The sequence below is a fragment of the Thalassophryne amazonica genome, chromosome 15 (genome assembly GCF_902500255.1).
Source record: "Thalassophryne amazonica chromosome 15, fThaAma1.1, whole genome shotgun sequence".
Lineage (NCBI taxonomy): Eukaryota > Metazoa > Chordata > Actinopteri > Batrachoidiformes > Batrachoididae > Thalassophryne > Thalassophryne amazonica.
The window spans coordinates 13,312,010-13,335,312 of record NC_047117.1 but is presented as its reverse complement, the minus strand read 5'-3'; the positions used below and the strand labels follow the sequence as shown (position 1 = coordinate 13,335,312).

The window sequence follows — 23,303 nt, the reverse complement described above, 5'->3', positions numbered from 1 at the left end:
CCAAGAATTCAGAGGTTAGACTTTTATCTCAAACATGATCGTGAGCTTCATGAAAAAAAAGTCAGTTTCAGATGGGCATATAAATGTCGTGACAGTGCATAAAATACTGATATTAGTTTGTATCTGGTTCTGTTTTTGTGGCTTGAGCAGGAAGGAGGGTTTTTTGTATCAGCTCTGCAACATTCCTGATCATGCACTGCAGTGGCATACAGGAAACAGAAAGTTTTTTGAGGTGGTTTGATGAGAATAATTTAGAGTAGTTTCAAGTGGTACTTACCAGTGGAAGCCGGACAGGTCAGGTGTCGGCCTCTGACAGAAAGAGGGATCAAAAAAAGGTCAAACCTTTGCAGCAGCCTGATTACCATATTGGCCCAAATATAACATGGCACTAATTGTGAGACATACCCCCATCCCTTAACGGTCCCCATTTCAAAAACACATTTTGGAAAAATACTTTCTGAACACCAAATTTTGGTTTTGTAAAAGAAAATCATTTTATGTGAAAAATAAAAGTATTGACACAGAAAAAGCAGGCCTGATTAGGTCATGTTAGTCAGTTTTCCCATTGCCAGAATTTTCTGCACTATTGTTGGAACCCTAACAAGCTGTTAGAGGGGCTGTTTCAGAATTCTGAGGATAATAAGGGTAGAATGCAGAAGTACGCGCACACGACGTGGTGTGATTCTGCTGCTCTCTTTACATTTTATTACAGCTTGGGATTCCGACAAGGGCGGTCACATTCCTCCCCTCTCCTCTCCTCCTTTTCTGTTCTGTATCTCTGCTCCGACCTTTAAAGTCCCAGCTTCACCAGACCGTGAATTCTTTAAATTAAGATTTGGATTAACTATGGAATTGATCAGCTGGTCTCTCAATGCTATTGACACCGTTTTTTTTCGACAAGGAAATTAGGGCTGAGGGACCCTGCGTGCCCTGATGGAACCTACACAGCGGGCTATGATCTCGACGTCTGGGAAAAATGGCGCATGTTGTGCTTGGCTCCACTCTCTGTGGAAGACATTGAGGATTTATTTCTATTCACTTTTATGGTGGGAGGTTTGGCGCTGATTGGTTTGTGCGCTGCCCTGACCTACAGGAATATTAGCAAGATGGCTGCTACCAGAATCTCATCCCCTCATCTGTCCGTCATGATTAATGAGTTGGGCAAGGCAGTGTAATCTCAGACTGCGTTAACTCTTCAACTCAAATGCAAAATGGATACCATCTTGGAGCATATTGCTGCACTGCAAAGGGATATGCTGCTGAGGACCGGAGAATATTCTTCATAAATTTGGACTCTAGACAGTCAGAGGTGCAGTAAATGGAATTGTGTATCTCTCCGCCTAACATCAACATGGCAGCCTTATCGGCTCCTGAAGGCCAAATGCCCTGCTCTTCCCCCTGAAGGATCTATGGCCTTGGTGAAGGAATTCGGCTCCCTGTTCATATCCATCTACCTCCCCTCTCCAGCCTGTTGTTGCCTTGCATTGCCAGACTTTACTCACACACGGACAGAAACGGACACAAACTGAACTCATCCGTACATGACTCATGTCTCCCTCCCTCCATCCCTGTTACCCCCCTCCCCCCTTTGTCTTCCCACTCCCCTCACCCTGGCCTCCTCCCTACCACCCTGGAGGCAGTGTGGCTTTTGCTGCTGCAGCCTTCAACTCCCCAAGCTGGGCAGTGCAGGCCCCCCTGCTGCGGCCTTCACCCACTTTGCCTCAATTCGGATGACGGAATGCTTCATGTTTAGTGCACATAAACAATGTCAAATGTATATGTGTTGTCTTTAATTATGATGTGTGCCATTATTATGTTCAACTAGTAATAATTGTGGATTAGTTGCTTTATTTTGTCTGAAGGAATTGGAGTATAAACTTAATTTCATTGTTGTTGCACTCGTGTAATGACAATAAATCTCATCTCATCTCTTTATCAAGATAAAACCTGTCCTGGTGCAATTTGACCAGAAAATATAATGTGAATAAATAATCTAGATTTCAAATCAAATTTCAAATTAAATTAAATTTATTAATTCATATAGCGCCAATTCTCGACAAACTCGTCTCAAGGCGCTTCACACAACATACGAGGTCTGTCAATAAATTAACGGTCCTTTTTATTTTTTCAAAAACTATATGGATTTCATTCATATGTTTTTACGTCAGACGTGCTTGAACCCTCGTGCGCATGTGTGAGTTTTTCCACGCCTGTCGGTGACGTCATTCGCCTGTGAGCACGCCTTGGGAAGGAGTGGTCCCACCCCCTCGTCGGATTTTCATTGTCTGGAAATGGGGGAATGAAAAGGACTTTTTTCCATCAGAATTTTTTCAGAAGCTGTTAGAGACAGGCAGCTGGAAACCATTCGAAAAATCTCTTGTTAAAAGTGAAATCTGCCGGAAAATGGCTGATGTCCAGCTCTTGTGATAACCAGAGAAAGAGCACACGACGGTCTCGTATCCACAGAGCCATCCGTTTAGAAATGGTCCAGTGCGGCGGCGTCGCAGCTCGGAGCGCGGCGCGCCGAGCGTCCTTAAAGGGGTCCTTAAAGCTGTAGTAACAGACCTTATTCTCTGTGAAGCCCGTAAAATTTTCACCGAAAGCCAGATAAATTTTTCGAATGGTTTCCAGGTGCCAGTCTCTAACAGCTTCTGAAAAAATTCTGATGGAAAAAAATCCCAAATCATTCCGCCATTTCCAGACAATGAAAATCCGACGACGGGGAGGGACCACTCCTTCCACAAGGTGTGCTCACAGGCGAATGACGTCACCGACAGGCGTGGAAAAACTCACGCATGCGCACGAGGGTTCAAGCTTGTCTGACGTAAAAACATATGAATGAATTCCATATAGTTTTTGAAAAAAATAAAAAGGACCGTTACTTTATTGACAGACCTCGTAAAACAACAACAAAAAAACTGAATTAAAATTTTAAAACAATAAAAAGATGACAATAAAAGAATACAAGATTTATTGTGTTATTTGTGAATGTTTTATGCAGGTTTATGGTGATCCTGTCAAAGTTATGTAGATAAGTGACTGTGGTGTTAAAATGCAGAGAAGCAATATTTAGCACCATGAGTATAAATTTTACTTCAGACCATGAATTCTTTCTGTTCTTAGCTGTTGTGGATGGCTGCTCATAATAAGTAGTGCAAGAAGCCAACTCTTTTTTCAAAGGTTTCTGTTGCTACCTCCTGTTATGTATGTACAAGACGTGTAAAAGTCATATCTGTCATTATAAGACAACATCATTTTTCACATGTATTTGCAGGGAATAATGAAAAAAAGTCATATTCAGACCAATGCAATACTTTTTCCCCTCTTCTTGATACTAAACTTTTACACACCAGAATTCACGCAACACATTCAGCCTACAAAAGAACTAAGTGCTGTTTTTAAAATAAAATGAAATGTCTGGATTCTACTCACGGAGATATAGGGCTGCACCCTGTTTGAGGGGAACCATCCCATTTGACCAATTGTCAAATTCCTTCCCTGAGTGACACACAAGAACAAATCATAAGTCCAGCCTGCATAATTCAAACAAACACTTTTTGCCTGCTGTGAATCTGGAGCTCAAAACACTAACGTCCAGACCTGATCCAGCTCAAGATCCAGGAACATAAAGAAAAGCAAACAAGGAAAATGTCAGATCACACAGGCAGGAAAAGTAGAGAAAAATCCTGGTTATGCACAAGATTCTTCCACCGAGTGAAAAGGTGAGAGACACAGATGATGAAGCTGCTGTAGGTAATTAACAAGTTAATAGACAGAGCTGAACAGGAATTTAAAAACCATTAAGAGAGAGTTGACTTGTGCCCGACGCTGTTCAACCTTTCCAGCCCAGACAATATAGGATCGGGATACGACAGCAATCGCCAAAAGGCAGAGGTACAGGAAGTGAAAAGATACAAATGTGCACGGAGCTCGTTCATACAACACTTAAGCTTATGCATGAGGGAAATGCAGAAAGAGATATAAAAATTCAAATAAAGAAAGACATTTGTCAGGCTTGGTTTTATCGTTACCTCCCACCACGCCAGGTCCGGTTCGGCCTGCGTCAGTTCGATGATGTCACCTCTGCAGAGCTGAAGTGGTTGGCCGAAGCCTACAGGAGGTGGCGGCAAGCCGTAATACTCCTGGTACACCTCCATCTTAGGACGTCCTACAAGAGAGCGAGCAAATGAAAGATACTGGACGGAATGACAACAAATGTTATGTGGATCAGGTATAATAATAATAATGATATATGAAACTCAGCCACATGGGGTGTGCAGCCAGTACATTCTGAGTGCCGGTCCCAAGCCCGGATAAATGAGGAGGGTTGCGTCAGGAAGGGCATCCGGCGTAAAACAAGCCAACCCAACTATGCAGACTCAGAACTGAATTCCCATACTGGATCGGTCGTGGCCCGGGTTAACAACGTCCGCCACCGGTGCTATTGCCCAACAGGGTGCCCGTAGAAATTGGGCTACTGCTGGGCGAAGACGATGAAGAAGAGGAGGAAAATGTTGCCACGAACAGCGGGAGAAGAATAAAACTAGAAGGGTGGAAATGAGAGTGGGGACTTTGAATGACTGGTAAAGGGAGAGAGCTGGCTGATATGATGGAGAGGAGAAAGGTAGACATATTGTGTGTGCAAGAGACCAAGTGGAAGGGAAGTAAGAGCAGGAGCATCGGCGGTGGGTACAAGTTGTTGTACCATGGTGAGGACAGCAAGAGAAATGGTGTTGGGGTCATTTTAAAGGAAGAGTATGTTAAAAGTGTGTTGGAGGTTAAGCGAGTGTCTGACAGGGTGATGAGTGTGAAGTTGGAAATTGAAGGGGTGATGATGAATATCATCAGTGCATATGCCCCACAGGTAGGTTGTGAGATGAAAGAGAAAGAAGATTTCTGGAGTGTGTTAGATGAGGTGGTGGAGAGTGTGCCCAAGCATGAAAGAGTGGTGATAGGAGCAGACTTCAATGGGCATGTTGGTGAAGGGAACAGAGGTGATGAGGAAGTAATGGGTAGATATGGTATCAAGGATAGGATAGTCGGAGAGATGAAGAAAGTAGAGAGGAGTACAAGGAGATGCGGTGTAAGGTGAAAAGAGAAGTGACAAAAGCAAAGGAAAAGGCATATTGCGAGCTGTACAAGAAGTTGAATAGTAAGGAAGGAGAAAAGGACTTGTACCGACTGGCCAGACAAAGGGACAGAGCTGGAAAGGATGTGCAGCAGGTTAGGGTGGTAAAAGATGCACATGGTAATGTGCTGACAAGTGAGGAGTGTGTGCCGAGAAGGTGGAGGGAATATTTTGAAGAGCTGATGAATAAAGAAAATGAGCGAGAGAAGACGCTGGATGATGTGGTGAGAGTAAATCAGGAAGTACAAGAGATTAGCAAGGAAGAAGTGAGGGCTGCTATGAAGAGGATGAAGAGTGGAAAGGCAGTTGGTCCAGATGACATTCCAGTGGAGGCATGGAAATGTCTAGGAGAGATGGCAGTAGAGTTTCTAACCAGATTGTTTAATAAAATCTTGGAAAGTGAGAGGATGCCTGAGGAGTGGAGACGAAGTGTGCTGGTTCCTATTTTCAAGAACAAGGGTGATGTGCAGAGCTGTAGTAACTACAGAGGCATAAAGCTGATCAGCCACAGCATGAAGTTATGGGAAAGAGTAGTAGAAGCTAGGCTTAGAAAACAGGTGAAGATCTGTGAGCAGCAATATGGTTTCATGCCGAGAAAGAGCACTACTGATGCAATGTTTGCTCTGAGAATACTGTTGGAAAAGTACAGAGAAGGACAGAAAGAGTTACATTGTGTGTTTGTGGACTTAGAAAAAGCTTATGATAGGGTGCTAAGAGAAGAGATGTGGTATTGTATGAGGAAGTCTGGAGTGGCAGAGAAGTATGTTAGGGTAGTGCAGGATGCACAGTCGGAATGACAGACTCATTCAAGGTGGAGGTGGGATTACACCAAGGATCAGCTCTGAGTCCTTTCTTGTTTGCAGTGGTGATGGACAGGTTGACAGATGAGATCAGACAGGAGTCCCCATGGACTATGATGTTTGCAGATGACATTGTGATCTGTAGTGAGAGTAGAGAGCAAGTTGAGTCTAGTCTGGAGAAGTGGAGATATGCTTTGGAGAGAAGGGGAATGAAAGTCAGTAGAAGCAAGACTGAGTACATGTGTGTGAATGAGAGGGAGCCCAGAGGAATCGTGCAGTTACAAGGAGTAGAAGTGGTGAAAGTAGATGAGTTTAAATATTTGGGGTCAACTGTTCAAAGTAATGGAGAGTGTGGTAGAGAGGTGAAGAAGAGAGTGCAGGCAGGGTGGAGTGGGTGGAGAAAGGTGGCAGGAGTGATTTGTGACTGAAGAATATCAGCAAGAGTGAAGGGGAAAGTTTACAAAACAGTAGTGAGACCAGCTATGTTGTATGGTTTAGAGACGGTGGCACTAACAAAAAGACAGGAGGCAGAGCTGGAGGTGGCAGAGCTGAAGATGTTGAGATTCTCTTTGGGAGTGACAAGAATGGACAAGATTAGGAATGAACATATCAGAGGGACAGCTCAGTCGGGACGGTTTGGAGTCAGACAGGCGCGATTGAGATGGTTTGGACATGTGCAGAGGAGGGACCAGGGTATATAAGGAGAAGGATGCTGAGGATGGAGCCACCAGGAAGGAGGAGAAGAGGGAGACCAAAGAGGAGGTTCATGGATGTGCTGAGAGAGGACATGCAGGTGGTTGGTGTGACAGAGGAAGATACAGAGGACAGGGTGAGATGGAAACGATTGATCTGCTGTGGCGACCCCTAACGGGAACAGACAAAGAAGAAGATGAAGAAATATTTCACTTACTCTTTAATATTTAGAAATGTTGTCATATTAAATCTTTTGTACTCCAATACAAGTCCTGCTTTTAAAATTTTACTGAAATCCAGCAGTATAACCGACAAAAATGTACCAAATAGCAACATTAACAGGAATGACTGTACAGAATTATGTCTTCAGAATAATACCACACATTATCTCCTCAGTAGAAGAACTCCTACAAGATAAGATGTTGTTCAGTATTTTGTCAGCAATGACACACCAAACTCCATAACCCTAAAGCTGCACCAAAATTATGTTGTAGCCAAAATAAATAAATAAAAATAAATGAATAAAATTGCAAAAATTCTATTTTGTGTCTGTAAATCTCGCATATTTGAGCCACAGTATTCAAACAAAAATCAAAATGTCCAAATGTATTCTAATACATTTCTAAGACTCTTTTTGATGCCTCAAACCTTTATAGGTATTTTAATTTTTTTTTTTTTCTTCCACCATACATTGTTTCCTTTACAAAAATGGGTTTACGTTCCAAACATTTCTGGATATAACTTTACATGGTATTTCATGATTACTACTATAGAAATATTTATTTGCTTTATGTCCTTTATGAACAGAGTATGTTTTACTGTAAAATCTGAAACCCCAAATCTGAAAAAGGTGGGGCAGTATGGAAAAAGAAAAGAAAAAAAACAAAAAAAAAAAACAGAGTGATTCATATATTTTCTTTGACTTCTGTTTTATTGCAGACAGCATGAACACAATATATCTCATGTTTTCTGTATTAAACTCCATTTAATTTGTTAAGATACATTTATTGCTGCACCGCTTTCCAAAAAAGTTAACACACTAAAGCATTTATCACTTTGTAATGCTGACATTCCTTCCCACAACACTTTGATCATGCTGAGCAATGAAGAGTGTCAGGTTTTATTTTGTCTCATTCTACCTGCAAATACATCTTAAAGTGTGCAAGTTTCAAAATTCCCCACACATTCTCTGTTGGGGACAGGTCAGGACTGCAGGCAGGCCGGTCCAGTACCTGTACCTCTCCTTCAGTAGCCATGCCTTTGTAATGTGTGCAGAATGTGGTTTTGCATTGTCTTTTTGAAAAATGCATGGATGTTCTTGGAAAAGTTGCCATTTTAAAGGCAGTATGCCTCTAAGCCCAGGGGAAAAAAACCAAACAAAACGATGCCACTTGGGGAGAAGGTTAACGTAAGGCTTCTTTTTTGTACAGTAAAGTTTTAAGTGACATTTATGAATGCTATGTCCTATCATAGTGCTTGACAACTGTTTCTCAAAGTAATCCCATGCCAATGTGGTTATAACGGCTATTGATGAATTATTGTTGTTGATGCAGTGCTGTTTGAGGGATCAGAGATCATGGGTGTTTAACTTAAGCTTGTGCCCTTGCCATTTATGCAATGAAATTCCTCCAGATTCCTTGAATTGTTCAATGATTATTCGAACTGTAGTGTTTGAACTTGGAAATGTTTAATCATTTCAGTAATTTTCCTCATGCATTGATGTTGACAAATTGAAGATCCTCTGCCCATCTTTGCTCCTCAAAGACTCAGCCTTTTGTGGATACTGCTTTTGTACCAAATCCGATTACAGTCACATATTTTATTTTTTTTTTTACCTCATTACTAACCCCAAATTGCTCCCCTCTGAATTTTTTTTTTTTTTTTTGGAATGTGTTGCACGCCTGACATGCAGGAACGGATGAAATGAAGTTGCCCACACAAAATGTGATATGTCTTGGGTTCATACTGTCTGCAGTGAAACTTTAGTCAAAGTAAATAAGAATCACTGCAGTCTTTGATTTTTGTTTTTCATTTTCTATACCATCCCAACTTTGGCTGATTTAAAGTTGTAAACTCCATAATATATAAACTACATAAATCTGAAATAGGCAGACTGAGTGAGTGTATATGGATTAAAAAAAACATACAATTGCAAAGTGGCTGCAGAATTAACTAAATATTACATTTAAAGTGTTAATTAAAAAACTATTTAATTTCAAAGTGGTCCTCAAAAGAAAAACAAGACACTTGGCAACAATGGTTCTGACATTAAAAGAGGAAATGTTAAGAAGGAAGTTAAAAAAAAACTTAAATGATGGCTAAAGTACAAGATGAATTCTATACAAAACAGTAAAAAAGAAAATAAATTCTAATAATTTTAATAACATAGAAAGGACTATTTAACTACAGAGTATAATCAATAGGACAAAAAAGTATTCCTGTCATCAACACAAAACTCTTCCACAGATGTTGTACTAGACCAGGGCTGCCCAATTTTACCACCAAAAGTACAGTGGAATAAAAGTCAAAGTGTAAGATAAAAGTAACCAAATGCCAAAAATGTTCTAAAACGCAATACTTGAGAAATACACTTAGTTCTGATAACGAAATTCTTACCAACGCTGGTAAGACCGGAGGCTCTTTGTGTCCGATTCTGAATGAAAAAAAAAAAAAGACCATGAGTTGTTTATGTAGAAAGCTTTTATAAAACATGCACATCTATAAAAATATGGAGGCCTTACCTTCTTCAAAGTGCCTGAATGATCTGAAATTTGAAGAAGACAAGCAGTGTAGTGGAAGTTTAAAACAGAACTATTGCGCATACACACACACACACACACACACACACACACACACACACACACACACACACACACACACACACAGATACGTGCCTGAGTTGCGTCCGCATGCAGGGACTCTGCCTAAACACTCTTTATGTGCCGCCATCTTACAGCGAGTGCAGCGGTACCCCTGGAAAAATGTCCCTCTGTGGAGGACAGATGGAGAGGTTTGGTCTCAACAGAGCAGAAATTTTTTTTAAGTTTGATTTTTAATGAGATCTTTGGGAACAGCGGATATAACGGTACCGTAACAGCATGGAACAGGCTTTGCAGGAGGTGGTTTCCTCAAAGCAGTGCATCTGGAAGTCGTGGTTGTTGGCCGTGGAGTTCTCAGGACAGATATTTGACCTGCAAACACGCAGTACAACTGAGCAGCAGTACAACGTAAGTTGTTTGAACTTAAGTTAGAGTTGATTTAACTTTCAAACAACTTAATTCATTCAGGTTTTTACAAATTGTAACACTTTTTTAAGTTGGTTCAAACATTCTCTTTTTTCAGTGTACTAAATTAGTTATGTACTATTTTGTGTGTGCTTTTGTTCACTCACAGCGACATCTCAAACTGTTCCAACCATTTCTTCTTCAGTTCTCTGGTTTTGAAAAAGAAATCGTACCCACACCTCCCGTAGCAGTCGAGTAGAAGGAACAAATGTGACCACTGTTCACGTACACAACATACACAGACACGTGTTTCAGTGGAAACAAATTACATCTGTAACATCTGCCGCAATCAGAAACAGGCAAACGAGTGGACGCGATGGAAGAGTCAGACCTTTTTATTATCCTTCTCTGGTGCGGGTTCATCTCGTAACTGGTAGTGATGTAGCTCAATGGTGTGTTTGAGCTCGAACGTCTCGCCGCTCTTCTTCTTACATATAAACACGGCTTTGTCAAAGAGGAAGGCGTACCTGAACACCAGTCACACGGACACAAATGCAAAGTCGGTAAAGTGTGAATGCACACAAAATGCACAGATGTGAAACAACACGTACCTGTCTTGCTTAGACTTCTTCTCTGTGCTGCACACCTTCAGCTCGCCATCAATTTTAGGACGACCGTACAGCGCCAGAGATTGAGTCTGCAGAGAAAACGAGGGTCGAGACGAGAGGACAAAAATGACAAGAAGAAAGGTAATATTTAGTACAAAGTGCATCGCTGAGCTCAACCTCAAACTTGTACGAGGTCTGAGAGTGTAATCAAGGACCACTGTAATTAGGATGGTTAAATGCAGAGGACAAATTTCGTTGTATGTATATATGTGCAAAGACAATAAAGACTCTATTCTATTCTCAAGTGGCCGATTTTATCATGATCCATGAAGACCTTGGGCCACAATTAGAGTCAAAACACGCTCAATGACAAACTCGTACGTGGTCTTCCTGAGGTTATGCTATGTGCCAAGTTTCATCCAGTTAGACAACATCTTTGTCAAGATGTCACATACACAAAGTTTTAAAGATTCACCCCCATACTGGCAACAATTAGAATAAAAATGTGCACAACATCAAACTTGTCTGAGGTCTTAGCAAGGTGACCTCGTGAACCAAGGATCATTGAGATACACACAGTCTTTTCCAAGGTATTGCATGCACAAGGGTTCAGAGACTTGCTTTCCTGGTCGGCACAATTAAAATCTAAACTTACTCAACATCAACATGAACTCAGACGCAAATTGGATGACATCTTGGAGCAGATGCGTACCTTGCAGTTGAAGTTGAAGATTTCGGAGACCGGTGAATATTCTTAATTCATAATTGGGAATATTCTTTATTCATAATTGGGATTTGGTTGTTTAAGTGGAACTGTTAAAAGTGTTTTTCACTGCTCAAACCACAACACTACAGGCTTATCAAGCCTGAAGGACAAATTGCCCGACTGTTTTCCTCCAGAGGAATGTCTTCAGCCTGGGGAACATTTGGCTGTTTCTTATCTCAACTCACAAAGACAATAAAATGTTTTCATAGGACTGAAGCATGCTCCATTCCCTCCCCCACCCCCCTACCCCCCATCAAACACCCCCACTCCGGCTTATGCTCATGTCATTCCTTCCCCCTTCTGCGGGGGTGGTGCGGTTTTAGCTGCAGCTGGTCCCCGTTCCTCCCCCCAAGCTGACGGTGGCGCATCTCAGGGTTGCTGCGTGACCTTCACCCACTTGCCTCAATTCGGATAATGGACTTCTTCAAATTTAGTGCACATAAACAATGTCAAATGTGTATGTGCTGTCTTTACTTCTGATGTGTGCCATTATTATGGTAAACAAGTAATAACTGTGGACTAATTGCTGTCTGAGGTAACTGGAGTCTAAACATAATTTCTCCACTGTGAGATCAATAAAGTATATCTCATCTCATTGCCCAAGGTCTTACTGAGGCAACCGTTTATCCCAAGTTTCATCTTGATATGTGTAGTTTTTGTCAAGATACCACATACACAAGGTTCCATAGGCCTGTCCCCTTGATTAGCTCAGTTACATTTCAAACGCACCCAACATAAAACTTGTATGAGGTCTTAGCAAGGTGACCTCATGAACCAAGGATCATTGAGATACACACAGTCTTTTCCAAGGTATTGCATGCACAAGGGTTCAGAGACTCGATTTCCTGGTGGCCACCTTTAAAATCTAAACTTACCCAACATCAACATTGCCCAAGATCTTAGTGAGGCAACATTTTATACAAAGTTTCATCTTGATACATTGAGTTTTTGTCAAGATACCACATACACAAGGTTCCATAGGCCTGTCCCCTTGATTATCTCAATTACATTTCAAACGCACTCAACATAAAACTTGTCTAATGTCTAAATTAAATCACCATATTGTGTACTCATGGTTTCAGAGTTAGCCCCGTGGTGGCCAAAAATAGAACCAAAATGTGCCCAACATTGCACGAGTTTGAGCTCTTAATGAGATACATTTTTTGTACTTTGATACACAAAGTCTTTGTCAAGACACCATGTACACACTGACAACACAGCTGGGCAGACAGACAGGCAGACGCACACGAGGAGGGAAGCAACTCCTGGAGCTGCTCTGTGTTTGGCCACGCAGATAAAAAAAAAATAGAAAGAGACATTAAAGATTGAAACATCTCACCATGTTTTCTATAGACAACTGGAAAGTGGTGATCTGTCTGATGATCTCGTTGTCTCGCTTCACCTCATTCACATACTGCGCCAGGTCCTGCAAACACACACACACGATGATTGAACAAACATTCAGTCAGTGGTTTATACACACGTATGTATCCACACTCACTCTCATGGCATCAAGAGCCGTGCAGAGGTTGTCCTTGTCCATGGGGTCGACTGTGTGCTTCATCAGCTCCTGTAGTCACAAAACAAACATCCAGTTACAGCTGTTGGGTGAAATCCAGATTCATCACACGCACACGCACACATGCATGCGCACACATACCTGTAACAGCAGGTGATACTTGAGGACCCTCTGCAGCGGAACCATGAGTAAATCTCTCAGAGAAAAACGGCCGCTATTGGCCCTCTTGGAACACTCCTGAGGGAAACGGAGAAAAAGGAAACACCGGTTGTAACCAGCGGTTGTGTTGAGTGGGGTTTACTCAACCAGTAACCTCCGCTGCTGCAAAATGAAGCCAGCACGGAAGTGCCTGTAGTTCCTTGAATGGCCATTTGAGGCTTGCTCCAAAAGTGAGTCACTCCCTCTTACAGCTGTCACGAATGAGGAAACTAGTTTCCGACACCAAAACCTGTTTTGGTACCAGACTGTAAATGTGCATTTCTGTTGGAAAGACGGACAATTTATCAACGGTTTTTATGAGGATTGACTTGCTTTTGCAGCCAGCATCAAGTGACCATTCAAGGAAGTTCAGGTTTTGGCAGTTACACACAGCAGAAATTTTGCATCTGTGCATGTGTCATTTCGGACCACAGCAGCACGTCTAAGACGGACTCTCTTCACCCAAAGCAATCAAATGGATTAATGGGATAATGTGGAGTTGCATCAGGAAGGGCATCCGGCGTAAAACCTGTGCCAATTCAACATGCAGATCCACCTTGGATTTGCTGTGGTGACCCCAAGTGCAAACAAGGGAGCAGCCGAAGGGACTTACTATTAACCATCAGATGATAAACGTAAAACCTCTTAAATCATTCTAAAGTTAGTTTTAAGCAGAAATGAGGCAATTTTAAGCAGAAACGTGGCAAAATTCCGCGATGCTTTGAAATGTCTGACACGCAGTGAATGCATCAGCTAGTAGCTCGCTTAGCCGCGGCGCTCTGATCACTTCCGCCGCTTTTTCTGATTAAATAATGCTGAATTTATGTGGAAATGATTGTTGTACTAAAGCTTCAGATATGTGTCGCTGAGATAGATGATGACTGGTGTGCAGTTTGACGTAGAATCGAGGTGTTCATCCATGAACCGCGTCATTAGGGGGACGGATTTTTAGGGGGACCGTTTGGTCAGCGACACCGGGACAGTATCCAGTCCCCCACAATCCTCAACAGGATAAGCAGGCATAGATAATCGATGGCTGCTGCCTTGCTAGAACTTGTCACTGGATTGTCACCCGTGATCTCTACTGTGGTTGTTTGGGCCTGTGAATAAAAGACTCACTTCAAAATTATACTTCTAATTTAGGCTCAGATGTGACAGTTGTGGTACATTTGTTGGGGAATGGCCTTTGCAGTAGGTCTTCCTCACCTCTAATTTCATCCTGATATCCTCCCTCTGACTGGAAAGGTTGTCTAGATGTTTGGTCGCCATTTCTACCTGACTGCAGTAATGCCCATACAGTAAAAGCCTGGAAAAGAACAGCAAGTGTTGCAGTTATTGACTCTGAACACATTAAATCTATAGAATTACAATAGAAAGAAAGAAAAAAAGGCATGATGTTACCCTTCTTTGTAGTTTAAGAACACCTGGTAGAGATTCTTGGCTCCTTTATTTAGGATTGATCTCTGGACGTCCTCAAATAAATTTTGATGCACCTTTGCTAAATCCTACACATATGGGAAAGACATAAATAAAGCCATAAATGAAAGTAAAAGCGTCCACATGGGCAGTTATGGAGATACTCTCTGTCCTTTTACCTCTATGTTGATAAAGATACTTTCGATGTCTTGACACTGGAGGAACTTCTGAAGAGGCCTCATAAAGTGCTGCACAAGAAGAAAAATGGACATTTTTTTCCTCAACGTAATGATTCAGTCAGAGTGTGATTTGTGCAACATCCAGTTAGTAAACTATGATATGATATGTGTTGGTCAATGTTGCCATGTATTGCACAGTGGGACATGTCTGGACTTGTTAAGGCAGGCACATAATGGGGGTAGGTCCACTAACCCTAGGGTCCTACTGGTCCTAGCCTCTCAACCCCAAACTGATTTTAAAGTTCACAAATAAATATAATACTTTTAAACAGCTAACAAAACAGATCCAGTTTTGTTCAATTTACACAAATAAAATACATTATTCTGTTGACACACACCATTAATCGCCTTTAATTGTACTGTTTATGAATCTGTTGAATTGAAAATCAACAAAAAATGGTAATTCACCATAATTAAATGTTTTTTTAATCGTCACACTTTTGTAACATTACTTAACCTACTTTAGTGCAACATATTGTTGTGAAAGTGTAGGTACACGGACCCACAACAGGGGGCGCAATGAACGGACAATGGAGAAAGGTGAATAACAAGTTTTACTGTTGTGAAAAGAGCACAACCAATACAACAATTAATAATTTGGAGTTTGAAGCCGAAATCTGCTGGTGTCGTGTGGGCAGGCTCGAAGGTAGGAGGCGTCCGTCCTAGTCGAACCGGAACCACCCAGATTTCCTCTGCCACCGAACCCCAGAAGTACTGGAACCGCCAAGTCCCGAATTCCCAGGTGGCCACTGTCTCCGCTCGTCGGATCCGGTACTGCTGGCGGGAAAGAGCACAAACACACAGGTATGGGTGCGACAGCACCCAGTAGACAGAGAGGGGAGAAGCCGCCTCCACCTCTTGTTACAATGAAGCAGGAAAGGTGAGTACTTATCCAAGCAAGTAGCTTTCTGTAGTCAGCTGTCCTGAAAAGGTTTACCAAGGTTTATCAGAGTCTTCAATATGAGCTTGCAGAGAAGGTTACCTTAATCTCAAGGCGATATCTCGGCACTGAGGTGGAGACGCTGTCCTGCTGATATACCTCCGTCCTGAGTGCAGTCAGCTGTGTCCAGTAATGGGTGACAGCTGTCACCCTGGCAGCCTTCGTCGGCGGCAGCGCCCTCTGGTGCCTGGAGCCCGCACTCCAGGCAGGGCGCCCTCTGGTGGTGGTGGGCCAGCAGTACCTCCTCTTCAGCGGCCCACACAACAGGACCCCCCCCTCAACGGGCGCCTCCTGGCGCACGACCGGGCCTGTCCGGATGGCGTCGGTAGAAGTCGGCCAGGAGGGCCGGGTCCAGGATGAAGCCCTTCTTCACCCAGGAGCGCTCCTCGGGGCCGTACCCCTCCCAGTCCACCAGGTACTGAAAACCCCGGCCCATTCGACGGACATCGAGGAGCCGGCGCACGGTCCAAGCCGGTTCCCCGTCGATGATCCGGGCAGGAGGTGGTGCCGGACCCGGGGTGCAGAGGGGTGAGGTGTGATGGGGTTTTATCCGGGAGACGTGAAACACTGGGTGAATCCGCAGTGAGGCCGGAAGCTGAAGCCTCACTGCGGCGGGATTGATGACTTTGAGGACCTTGAAGGGACCGATGTATCGTTCTTGGAGCTTGGGGGAGTCCACTTGAAGGGGAATGTCCTTGGTGGACAACCACACTTCCTGCCCAGGACGATACGTGGGGGCCGGGGCCCGCCGCCGGTCTGCATGTTTCTTCGCCCTCGTCCGGGCCTTCAACAAAGCAGAGCGGGCAGCACGCCACACCCGACGGCACTTCCGTAGGTGGGCCTGGACCGAGGGCACACCGACCTCTCCCTCGACCACCGGAAACAAGGGGGGCTGATACCCCAAGCACACCTCAAACGGGGAGAGGCCGGTGGCTGATGACACTTGGCTGTTGTGGGCGTACTCGATCCAGGCCAGGTGGGTACTCCAGGCCGTCGGGTGCGCGGCTGTCACACAGCGTAGTGTCTGCTCCAATTCTTGGTTGGCCCGCTCTGCTTGCCCGTTGGTCTGGGGGTGGTACCCGGACGAAAGGCTGAACGAGGCCCCCAGTTCCCGGCAGAAGCTCCTCCAGACATGTGAGGTGAACTGGGGACCGCGATCGGAGACGATGTCTGATGGTATGCCATGCAGACGGACGACGTGGTGGACCAGGAGGTCCGCTGTCTCCTGGGCCGTAGGGAGCTTCGGGAGGGCCACGAAGTGGGCCGCCTTGGAGAAACGGTCCACTATCGTGAAGACGACGGTGTTTCCCTGGGACGGCGGGAGACCCGTGACGAAGTCCAGGCCGATGTGGGACCAGGGGCGATGAGGCACGGGCAGTGGCTGTAGCTGCCCTGAGGTCTTCTGGTGATTGGCCTTGCCCCTGGCGCAGGTGGTACAAGCCTGGACGTAGTCCCGGACGTCGGTCTCCAGGGATGCCCACCAGAAGCGTTGCCGGACGACTGTCACGGTCCTTTGCACCCCTGGGTGACAGGAGAGCTTAGAACCGTGACAGAAGTCTAGGACTGCGGCCCTGGCCTCTGGTGGGACGTATAGTTTGTTCTTTGGTCCGTTTCCGGGGTCCGGGACACGGGTCAGGGCCTCCCGGACGGTCTTCTCCACGTCCCAGGTGAGGGCGGCCACGATAGCGGACTCCGGGATGATGGGATCCGGGGGATCCGACGGTTCCGTTTTGACCTCATCTTCGTGCACCCGGGACAATGCATCCGATCTCTGGTTCTTGGTCCCGGGGCGGTAGGTAATCCGGAAGTCAAAACGGCCAAAGAACAATGACCAGCGGGCTTGCCTGGGGTTCAGACGCTTAGCGGTCCTGATGTACTCCAGGTTCCGATGGTCAGTGAAAACCGTGAATGGCACGGCTGTTCCCTCCAACAGATGTCTCCACTCTTCGAGGGCCTCTTTCACAGCAAGGAGTTCCCGATTGCCGACGTCATAGTTCCGTTCAGCGGGGGTCAACCTGCGGGAAAAATAGGCACACGGGTGAAGGACCTTATCGGTCTTCCCGCTCTGGGAGAGCACCGCTCCTATCCCTGAGTCCGAGGCATCCACTTCAACCACTAACTGGCGGCTAGGATCGGGCTGCACCAGAACTGGTGCAGACGAGAAGCGCCGTTTCAACTCCTTGAACGCGGCCTCGCACCGGTCCGACCAGGTGAAGGGAACTTTTGGAGAGGTCAGGGCTGTCAGGGGGCTAACTACCTGACTGTAGCCCTTGATGAACCTCCTGTAGAAATTAGCAAAGCCGAGGAACTGTTGCAGCTTCCTACGGCTTGTGGGTTGGGGCCAGTCTCTCACCGCTGCAACCTTGGCCGGGTCCGGGGCGACGGAGTTAGAGGAGATGATAAACCCCAGGAAGGACAAAGAAGTGCGGTGGAACTCACACTTCTCGCCCTTCACAAACAGACGGTTCTCCAACAACCGCTGTAGGACCTGACGTACATGCTTGACATGGGTCTCAGGATCCGGAGAAAAGATGAGTATATCGTCTAGATATACGAAGACGAACCGGTGCAGGAAGTCCCGCAAGACATCGTTTACCAACGCTTGGAAGGTCGCGGGAGCATTAGTGAGACCGAACGGCATGACCAGGTACTCAAAATGACCTAAGGGGGTGTTAAATGCCGTCTTCCATTCGTCTCCCTTCCGAATCCGAACCAAATGGTACGCGTTCCTAAGATCCAGCTTGGTGAAGATTCTGGCTCCATGCAAGGGGGTGAACACTGAATCCAACAAGGGCAACGGGTATCGGTTGCGAACCGTGATCTCATTCAACCCCCTGTAATCAATGCATGGACGAAGTCCGCCATCTTTTTTACCCACAAAAAGAAACCAGCGCCCATCGGTGAGGTGGAATTCCGGATCAACCCGGCGGCTAATGAGTCCCGGATGTAGGTCTCCATTGACTCACGCTCCGGCCGTGAGAGGTTGTACAGCCTACTGGACGGGAACTCACTGCCTGGAACCAAATCAATGGCACAATCGTACGGGCGGTGGGGAGGAAGCGTGAGAGCCAGATCCTTGCTGAACACGTCCGCAAGGTCATGGTACTCCGCTGGCACCGCCTTCAGATTGGGCGGGACTCGGACCTCCTCCTTAGCTTGGGAGCCGGGAGGAACCGAGGAACCGAGACACTCCCGATGGCAGGTTTCGCTCCACTGAACCACCACCCCGGACGGCCAATCAATCCGGGGATTGTGCTTAAGCATCCATGGAAATCCTAAAACCACACGGGAGGTGGCCTGAGTCACGAAGAACTCGATCACCTCCCGGTGGTTGCCTGACACCACCAGAGTTACTGGAGGTGTCTTGTGTGTGATTGGTGGGAGTAGGGAGCCATCTAGTGCTCGAACCTGCACAGGCGAGGTAAGAGCCACCAGAGGGAGCCCTATCTCCCTGGCCCATCTACTGTCTAGCAGATTCCCCTCAGAGCCCGTGTCCACCAGTGCTGGGGCCTTCAGGGTTGAATCCTCAAACAGGATCGTGACTGGGAGTCGTGTAGCAATGTGGGTATGTCCCACGTGAATGTTTTGGCCCACCCCTGGCCCAGTCTCTAAGGGCGGGCGTTTGACCGCTCGGGGCAGTCTCTCACATGGTGCTCTATTGAACCACAAACAAGACACGCTCCGTGGGTCCATCTCCTTTGTGCATCTGGTGCCCTAAATGTTGCCCTACTCGTGTCCCTAGCTTCGTCAGTAGGGGGAGCTGTGACCCCACGGAGCGCAGGAACAGAGGAGCGTGGGGAGGGCGGAGCTCGATCGGACCCGGAAGGGAGAGGGACGACGCGTGCCTGGCCACGCCCTTCGCCTCGTTCCCGGCGGCGTTCTTCTAACCGGTTGTCAAGCCGTATGACCAGATCAATGAGCCCATCTAAATCCCGCGGTTCGTCTTTAGCCACCAGGTGCTCTTTTAGGACCAGAGACAATCCATTTACAAAGGCAGCGCGGAGGGCAGTGCTATTCCAGCCGGATCTCGCTGCCGCGATGCGGAAGGCGACTGCATAGGCAGCTGCGCTCCGACGTCCCTGTCGTATGGACAGTAATGCGGTTGAAGCGGACTCTCCTCTGTTGGGATGATCGAACACCGTTCTGAGCTCCCGTACAAACCCGGCGTATGACTGAAGGAGCCGTGAGTTCTGCTCCCAGAGCGCTGTAGCCCAAGCGCGTGCCTCCCCGCGAAGCAGATTTATCACATAAGCTACCCTGCTAGCATCAGCTGCATACATCACGGGACGCTGAGCGAAGACGAGCGAACATTGCATAAGGAAGTCCGCGCACGTCTCCACACAGCCGTCGTACGGTTCTGGAGGGCTTATGTATGCTTCTGGGGACGGAGGAAGGGACCGTTGAACGACCAGTGGAACGTTACTTTCACGCGCAGGGTCCTCGGGAGGGAGAGCCGCAGCGGCGCCCGGAGGGCGCGCCTCCACTTGTGCGGCGAGAGCCTCTACCCTGCGGTTTAGGAGAACGTGTTGCTCGGTCATTAAATCGATCCGAGAGGTGAAAGCGGTGAGGATCCGCTGCAACTCACCGATTACCCCTCCCGAAGCCTCCGCCGCGCCTTGGTCTTCCATTGGCCGTTCAACAGCCGGTTGACGCCCCTCGGGGTCCATGACGCTGGCCGAGATATCCTGTTGTGAAAGTGTAGGTACACGGACCCACAACAGGGGGCGCAATGAACGGACAATGGAGAAAGGTGAATAACAAGTTTTACTGTTGTGAAAAGAGCACAACCAATACAACAATTAATAATTTGGAGTTTGAAGCCGAAATCTGCTGGTGTCGTGTGGGCAGGCTCGAAGGTAGGAGGCGTCCGTCCTAGTCGAACCGGAACCACCCAGATTTCCTCTGCCACCGAACCCCAGAAGTACTGGAACCGCCAAGTCCCGAATTCCCAGGTGGCCACTGTCTCCGCTCGTCGGATCCGGTACTGCTGGCGGGAAAGAGCACAAACACACAGGTATGGGTGCGACAGCACCCAGTAGACAGAGAGGGGAGAAGCCGCCTCCACCTCTTGTTACAATGAAGCAGGAAAGGTGAGTACTTATCCAAGCAAGTAGCTTTCTGTAGTCAGCTGTCCTGAAAAGGTTTACCAAGGTTTATCAGAGTCTTCAATATGAGCTTGCAGAGAAGGTTACCTTAATCTCAAGGCGATATCTCGGCACTGAGGTGGAGACGCTGTCCTGCTGATATACCTCCGTCCTGAGTGCAGTCAGCTGTGTCCAGTAATGGGTGACAGCTGTCACCCTGGCAGCCTTCGTCGGCGGCAGCGCCCTCTGGTGCCTGGAGCCCGCACTCCAGGCAGGGCGCCCTCTGGTGGTGGTGGGCCAGCAGTACCTCCTCTTCAGCGGCCCACACAACACATATAGCCTACCATAAATGAAAAAACAACTTCAACCTGCTCTCCTTAATACTGGGACTATCACTAGTGGACCCTAGGACTAGAGGGATGTTCCCCATGTGATGTAGACCTTTTATTTGCATGCAATTTATGAAGCCTTGTTGTGAACTGGAGATCTTTTCTAATTGAAAAATATAAATAGAAAATTTTCAAAGCTCCATGCAGTCAAATATTCTTAAAACGTTGCAAGCTTGTTAACTGATTATTAAATGATTACAATCAATGCACGACTCTGTGAGATTCATATAGTTGCTATATCATGAAGCAAAAACTTTGTTTTTCACCATCACTGTACCTGTAAGACATTTTAGAAGTTGTGAGCAATTTGAATGTGTGCAAATAATGTGTTTGCATGTGTGCAGACCAGTAATATAGATTCCAGTGTATGTGTGTATTTCTCTTCGGTCTGTCTGATCTCCTGCAGGCAGCATTCCCTTTTGTCCACTCCAGTCTTCTGCAGCTATGCACGCACGCACGCACACACACAAACACACATCAGAGTCTTGATTAGTCCATATTTTCCAGGACTTTTTTTGTTGCTCACTTTACATGATTTCTTCAAGTGTATCCGGTATTTTTTGTATCATCATTTTACTTGACCTTTACCAGGAAGGTAATGTTTTCATCTATTTGGTGTTTGGTTGTTATCGGGACTATGTGTAAACTGACATATGTACCAAATTCGTAACAAGTAGTGAAGAGAATGGACCTGAACCAAGGACCAGCCATTTATTTATTTATTTTTATTTAACCAGGTTAGTTACAGTAACATAAAAAAATATTTTTTCAAGAACTGGCCAGGAACGGAGATGTTGATGGGATTCTGATCTAGAAATGTTTGACTTAAAAAGGTTTAAAACAAACAAACAAACAAATAAAATAAACTTTTCTATTGGTCTTAAAATAATGCACGGTCCACAGTTAGCAATAAAATCTACATTTTATCTTGTGTAATATGTCTAACAAAGGAGGATTTCTTTGGTGGGAGAAAAAAAGCAAAAAAACTGAGGTTACATTTGCAACCTGTGGCCACAAAACTGGATGTTTATTCTTTATTACATTCAATCATGAAATACCAACAGCAAGTATTTATCAGCAGTGACATTTGTGTCTCTTGCTATTCAACCTTTGAAAAAAAAACCAAAAAAAAAAACCACCTGGGAAGATCTTGCGGTGTTGTGAGGACCAAAGGTGATGACTCAACATCTTTGGTACTTGGGTATCGCTGGAATGACTTTTGGCCAAATGAGCGGTTACTGTTAGGGAGCACCAGCTGTGATACTGTGGCGATGTGACGATGATACCATCAACCAGAAAAGGTCTAGAGGATCTGCACGTGTCATGTCAGCTTATTTCACCAGATAGACGGTTACTTCTGTAGCACAGGGGTGATGGCCAAGTGGTTAGTGCACTTGGTTTCAGTGCAGAAGATTCCCAGTTCAAGCCCCACCCCTAACCACATTTCTCCATGTAATTGTGGAGTTACGTCAGTAACGGCATCTGGCTTAAAACGTGTGCCAAATCAATATCCTTTGAACTGCTGTGGTGACTCCGAGTGAAAAACAAGGGAGCAGCCGAAGGGACTTACTTTAGATGGTTACTTTTGAGAGATAGGACCCGTTGTGTCTTTGTAGTTGCCAACCAGGACCCAAAGGGGTTTGTGTAGTGGTTTCAATGCCACAATGTCCAGAATTGACCTCACTGTCACAAAACTGTGTCCTAATATAGTTTCAAGTGAGACCCTTCGGCTGCTCCCTTGTTTGCACTCAGGGTCGCAACAGCAGATCCACCTTGGATCTGCTGTTGAATTGGCACAGCTTTTACGCTGGATTCCCTTCCTGACGCAACTCCACATTGCACGGAGAAATGCGGCAGGGGCGGGGCTTGAACCGGGAGCCTTCTGCACTAAAACCACTTGGCCACCACCTGTCCTAATATAGTTTCAATTGTGAAAATGCATGACATGTACAGCAAAGAAAAACAATGTATTCATTTGATCACCATGTAGTCCCACACAGTGTGTGTTAAAGACGGATTTCTGAAGCCGCAACGAGGAAAAGAACTTTGGGAATCACTCACAGTTTCTGGCTGTTCGTCCGTCCGCATCAAGTCCTCGTAGATCTCATCGCCTTCGTTCTCGTCATCTTCCACACAGTCATACAGGTCATCATCCTCATCCACGGTGTCACTGAGACAAAACACACAATGGTATAAACAAATAAATAAATTTTATATATATATATATATATATATATATATATATATATATATATATATATATATGCATTGGGATGAATTTACTGTACAATGCAGTGTT

At 45.6% G+C, this 23,303-nt stretch overlaps 1 protein-coding gene across 4 annotated transcripts in view; it reads right to left on the bottom strand.

Moving 5' to 3' along the window:
* The window catches only part of LOC117525740 (proto-oncogene vav-like), a 52,335-nt gene that overhangs the window by 4,876 nt on the left and 24,156 nt on the right, over positions 1-23,303 (bottom strand). For 2 of the 4 annotated variants that reach the window (XM_034187675.1, XM_034187677.1), the window contains exons 7-24: positions 23,066-23,174; positions 21,351-21,440; positions 14,532-14,600; positions 14,338-14,441; positions 14,143-14,242; positions 12,880-12,975; positions 12,721-12,789; positions 12,559-12,645; positions 10,457-10,542; positions 10,237-10,372; positions 10,013-10,122; positions 9,711-9,812; positions 9,516-9,610; positions 9,363-9,385; positions 9,238-9,274; positions 4,032-4,168; positions 3,433-3,498; positions 278-309 (exon numbers count right to left, since the gene is read on the bottom strand). In XM_034187675.1, the coding sequence (XP_034043566.1) occupies positions 278-309; positions 3,433-3,498; positions 4,032-4,168; positions 9,238-9,274; positions 9,363-9,385; positions 9,516-9,610; positions 9,711-9,812; positions 10,013-10,122; positions 10,237-10,372; positions 10,457-10,542; positions 12,559-12,645; positions 12,721-12,789; positions 12,880-12,975; positions 14,143-14,242; positions 14,338-14,441; positions 14,532-14,600; positions 21,351-21,440; positions 23,066-23,174 (1,548 nt within the window). Of the gene's footprint in view, positions 1-277; positions 310-3,432; positions 3,499-4,031; positions 4,169-9,237; positions 9,275-9,362; positions 9,386-9,515; positions 9,611-9,710; positions 9,813-10,012; positions 10,123-10,236; positions 10,373-10,456; positions 10,543-12,558; positions 12,646-12,720; positions 12,790-12,879; positions 12,976-14,142; positions 14,243-14,337; positions 14,442-14,531; positions 14,601-21,350; positions 21,447-23,065; positions 23,175-23,303 lie in introns of all 4 variants that reach the window. The other 2 variants (XM_034187674.1, XM_034187673.1) reach the window with 1 other exon arrangement.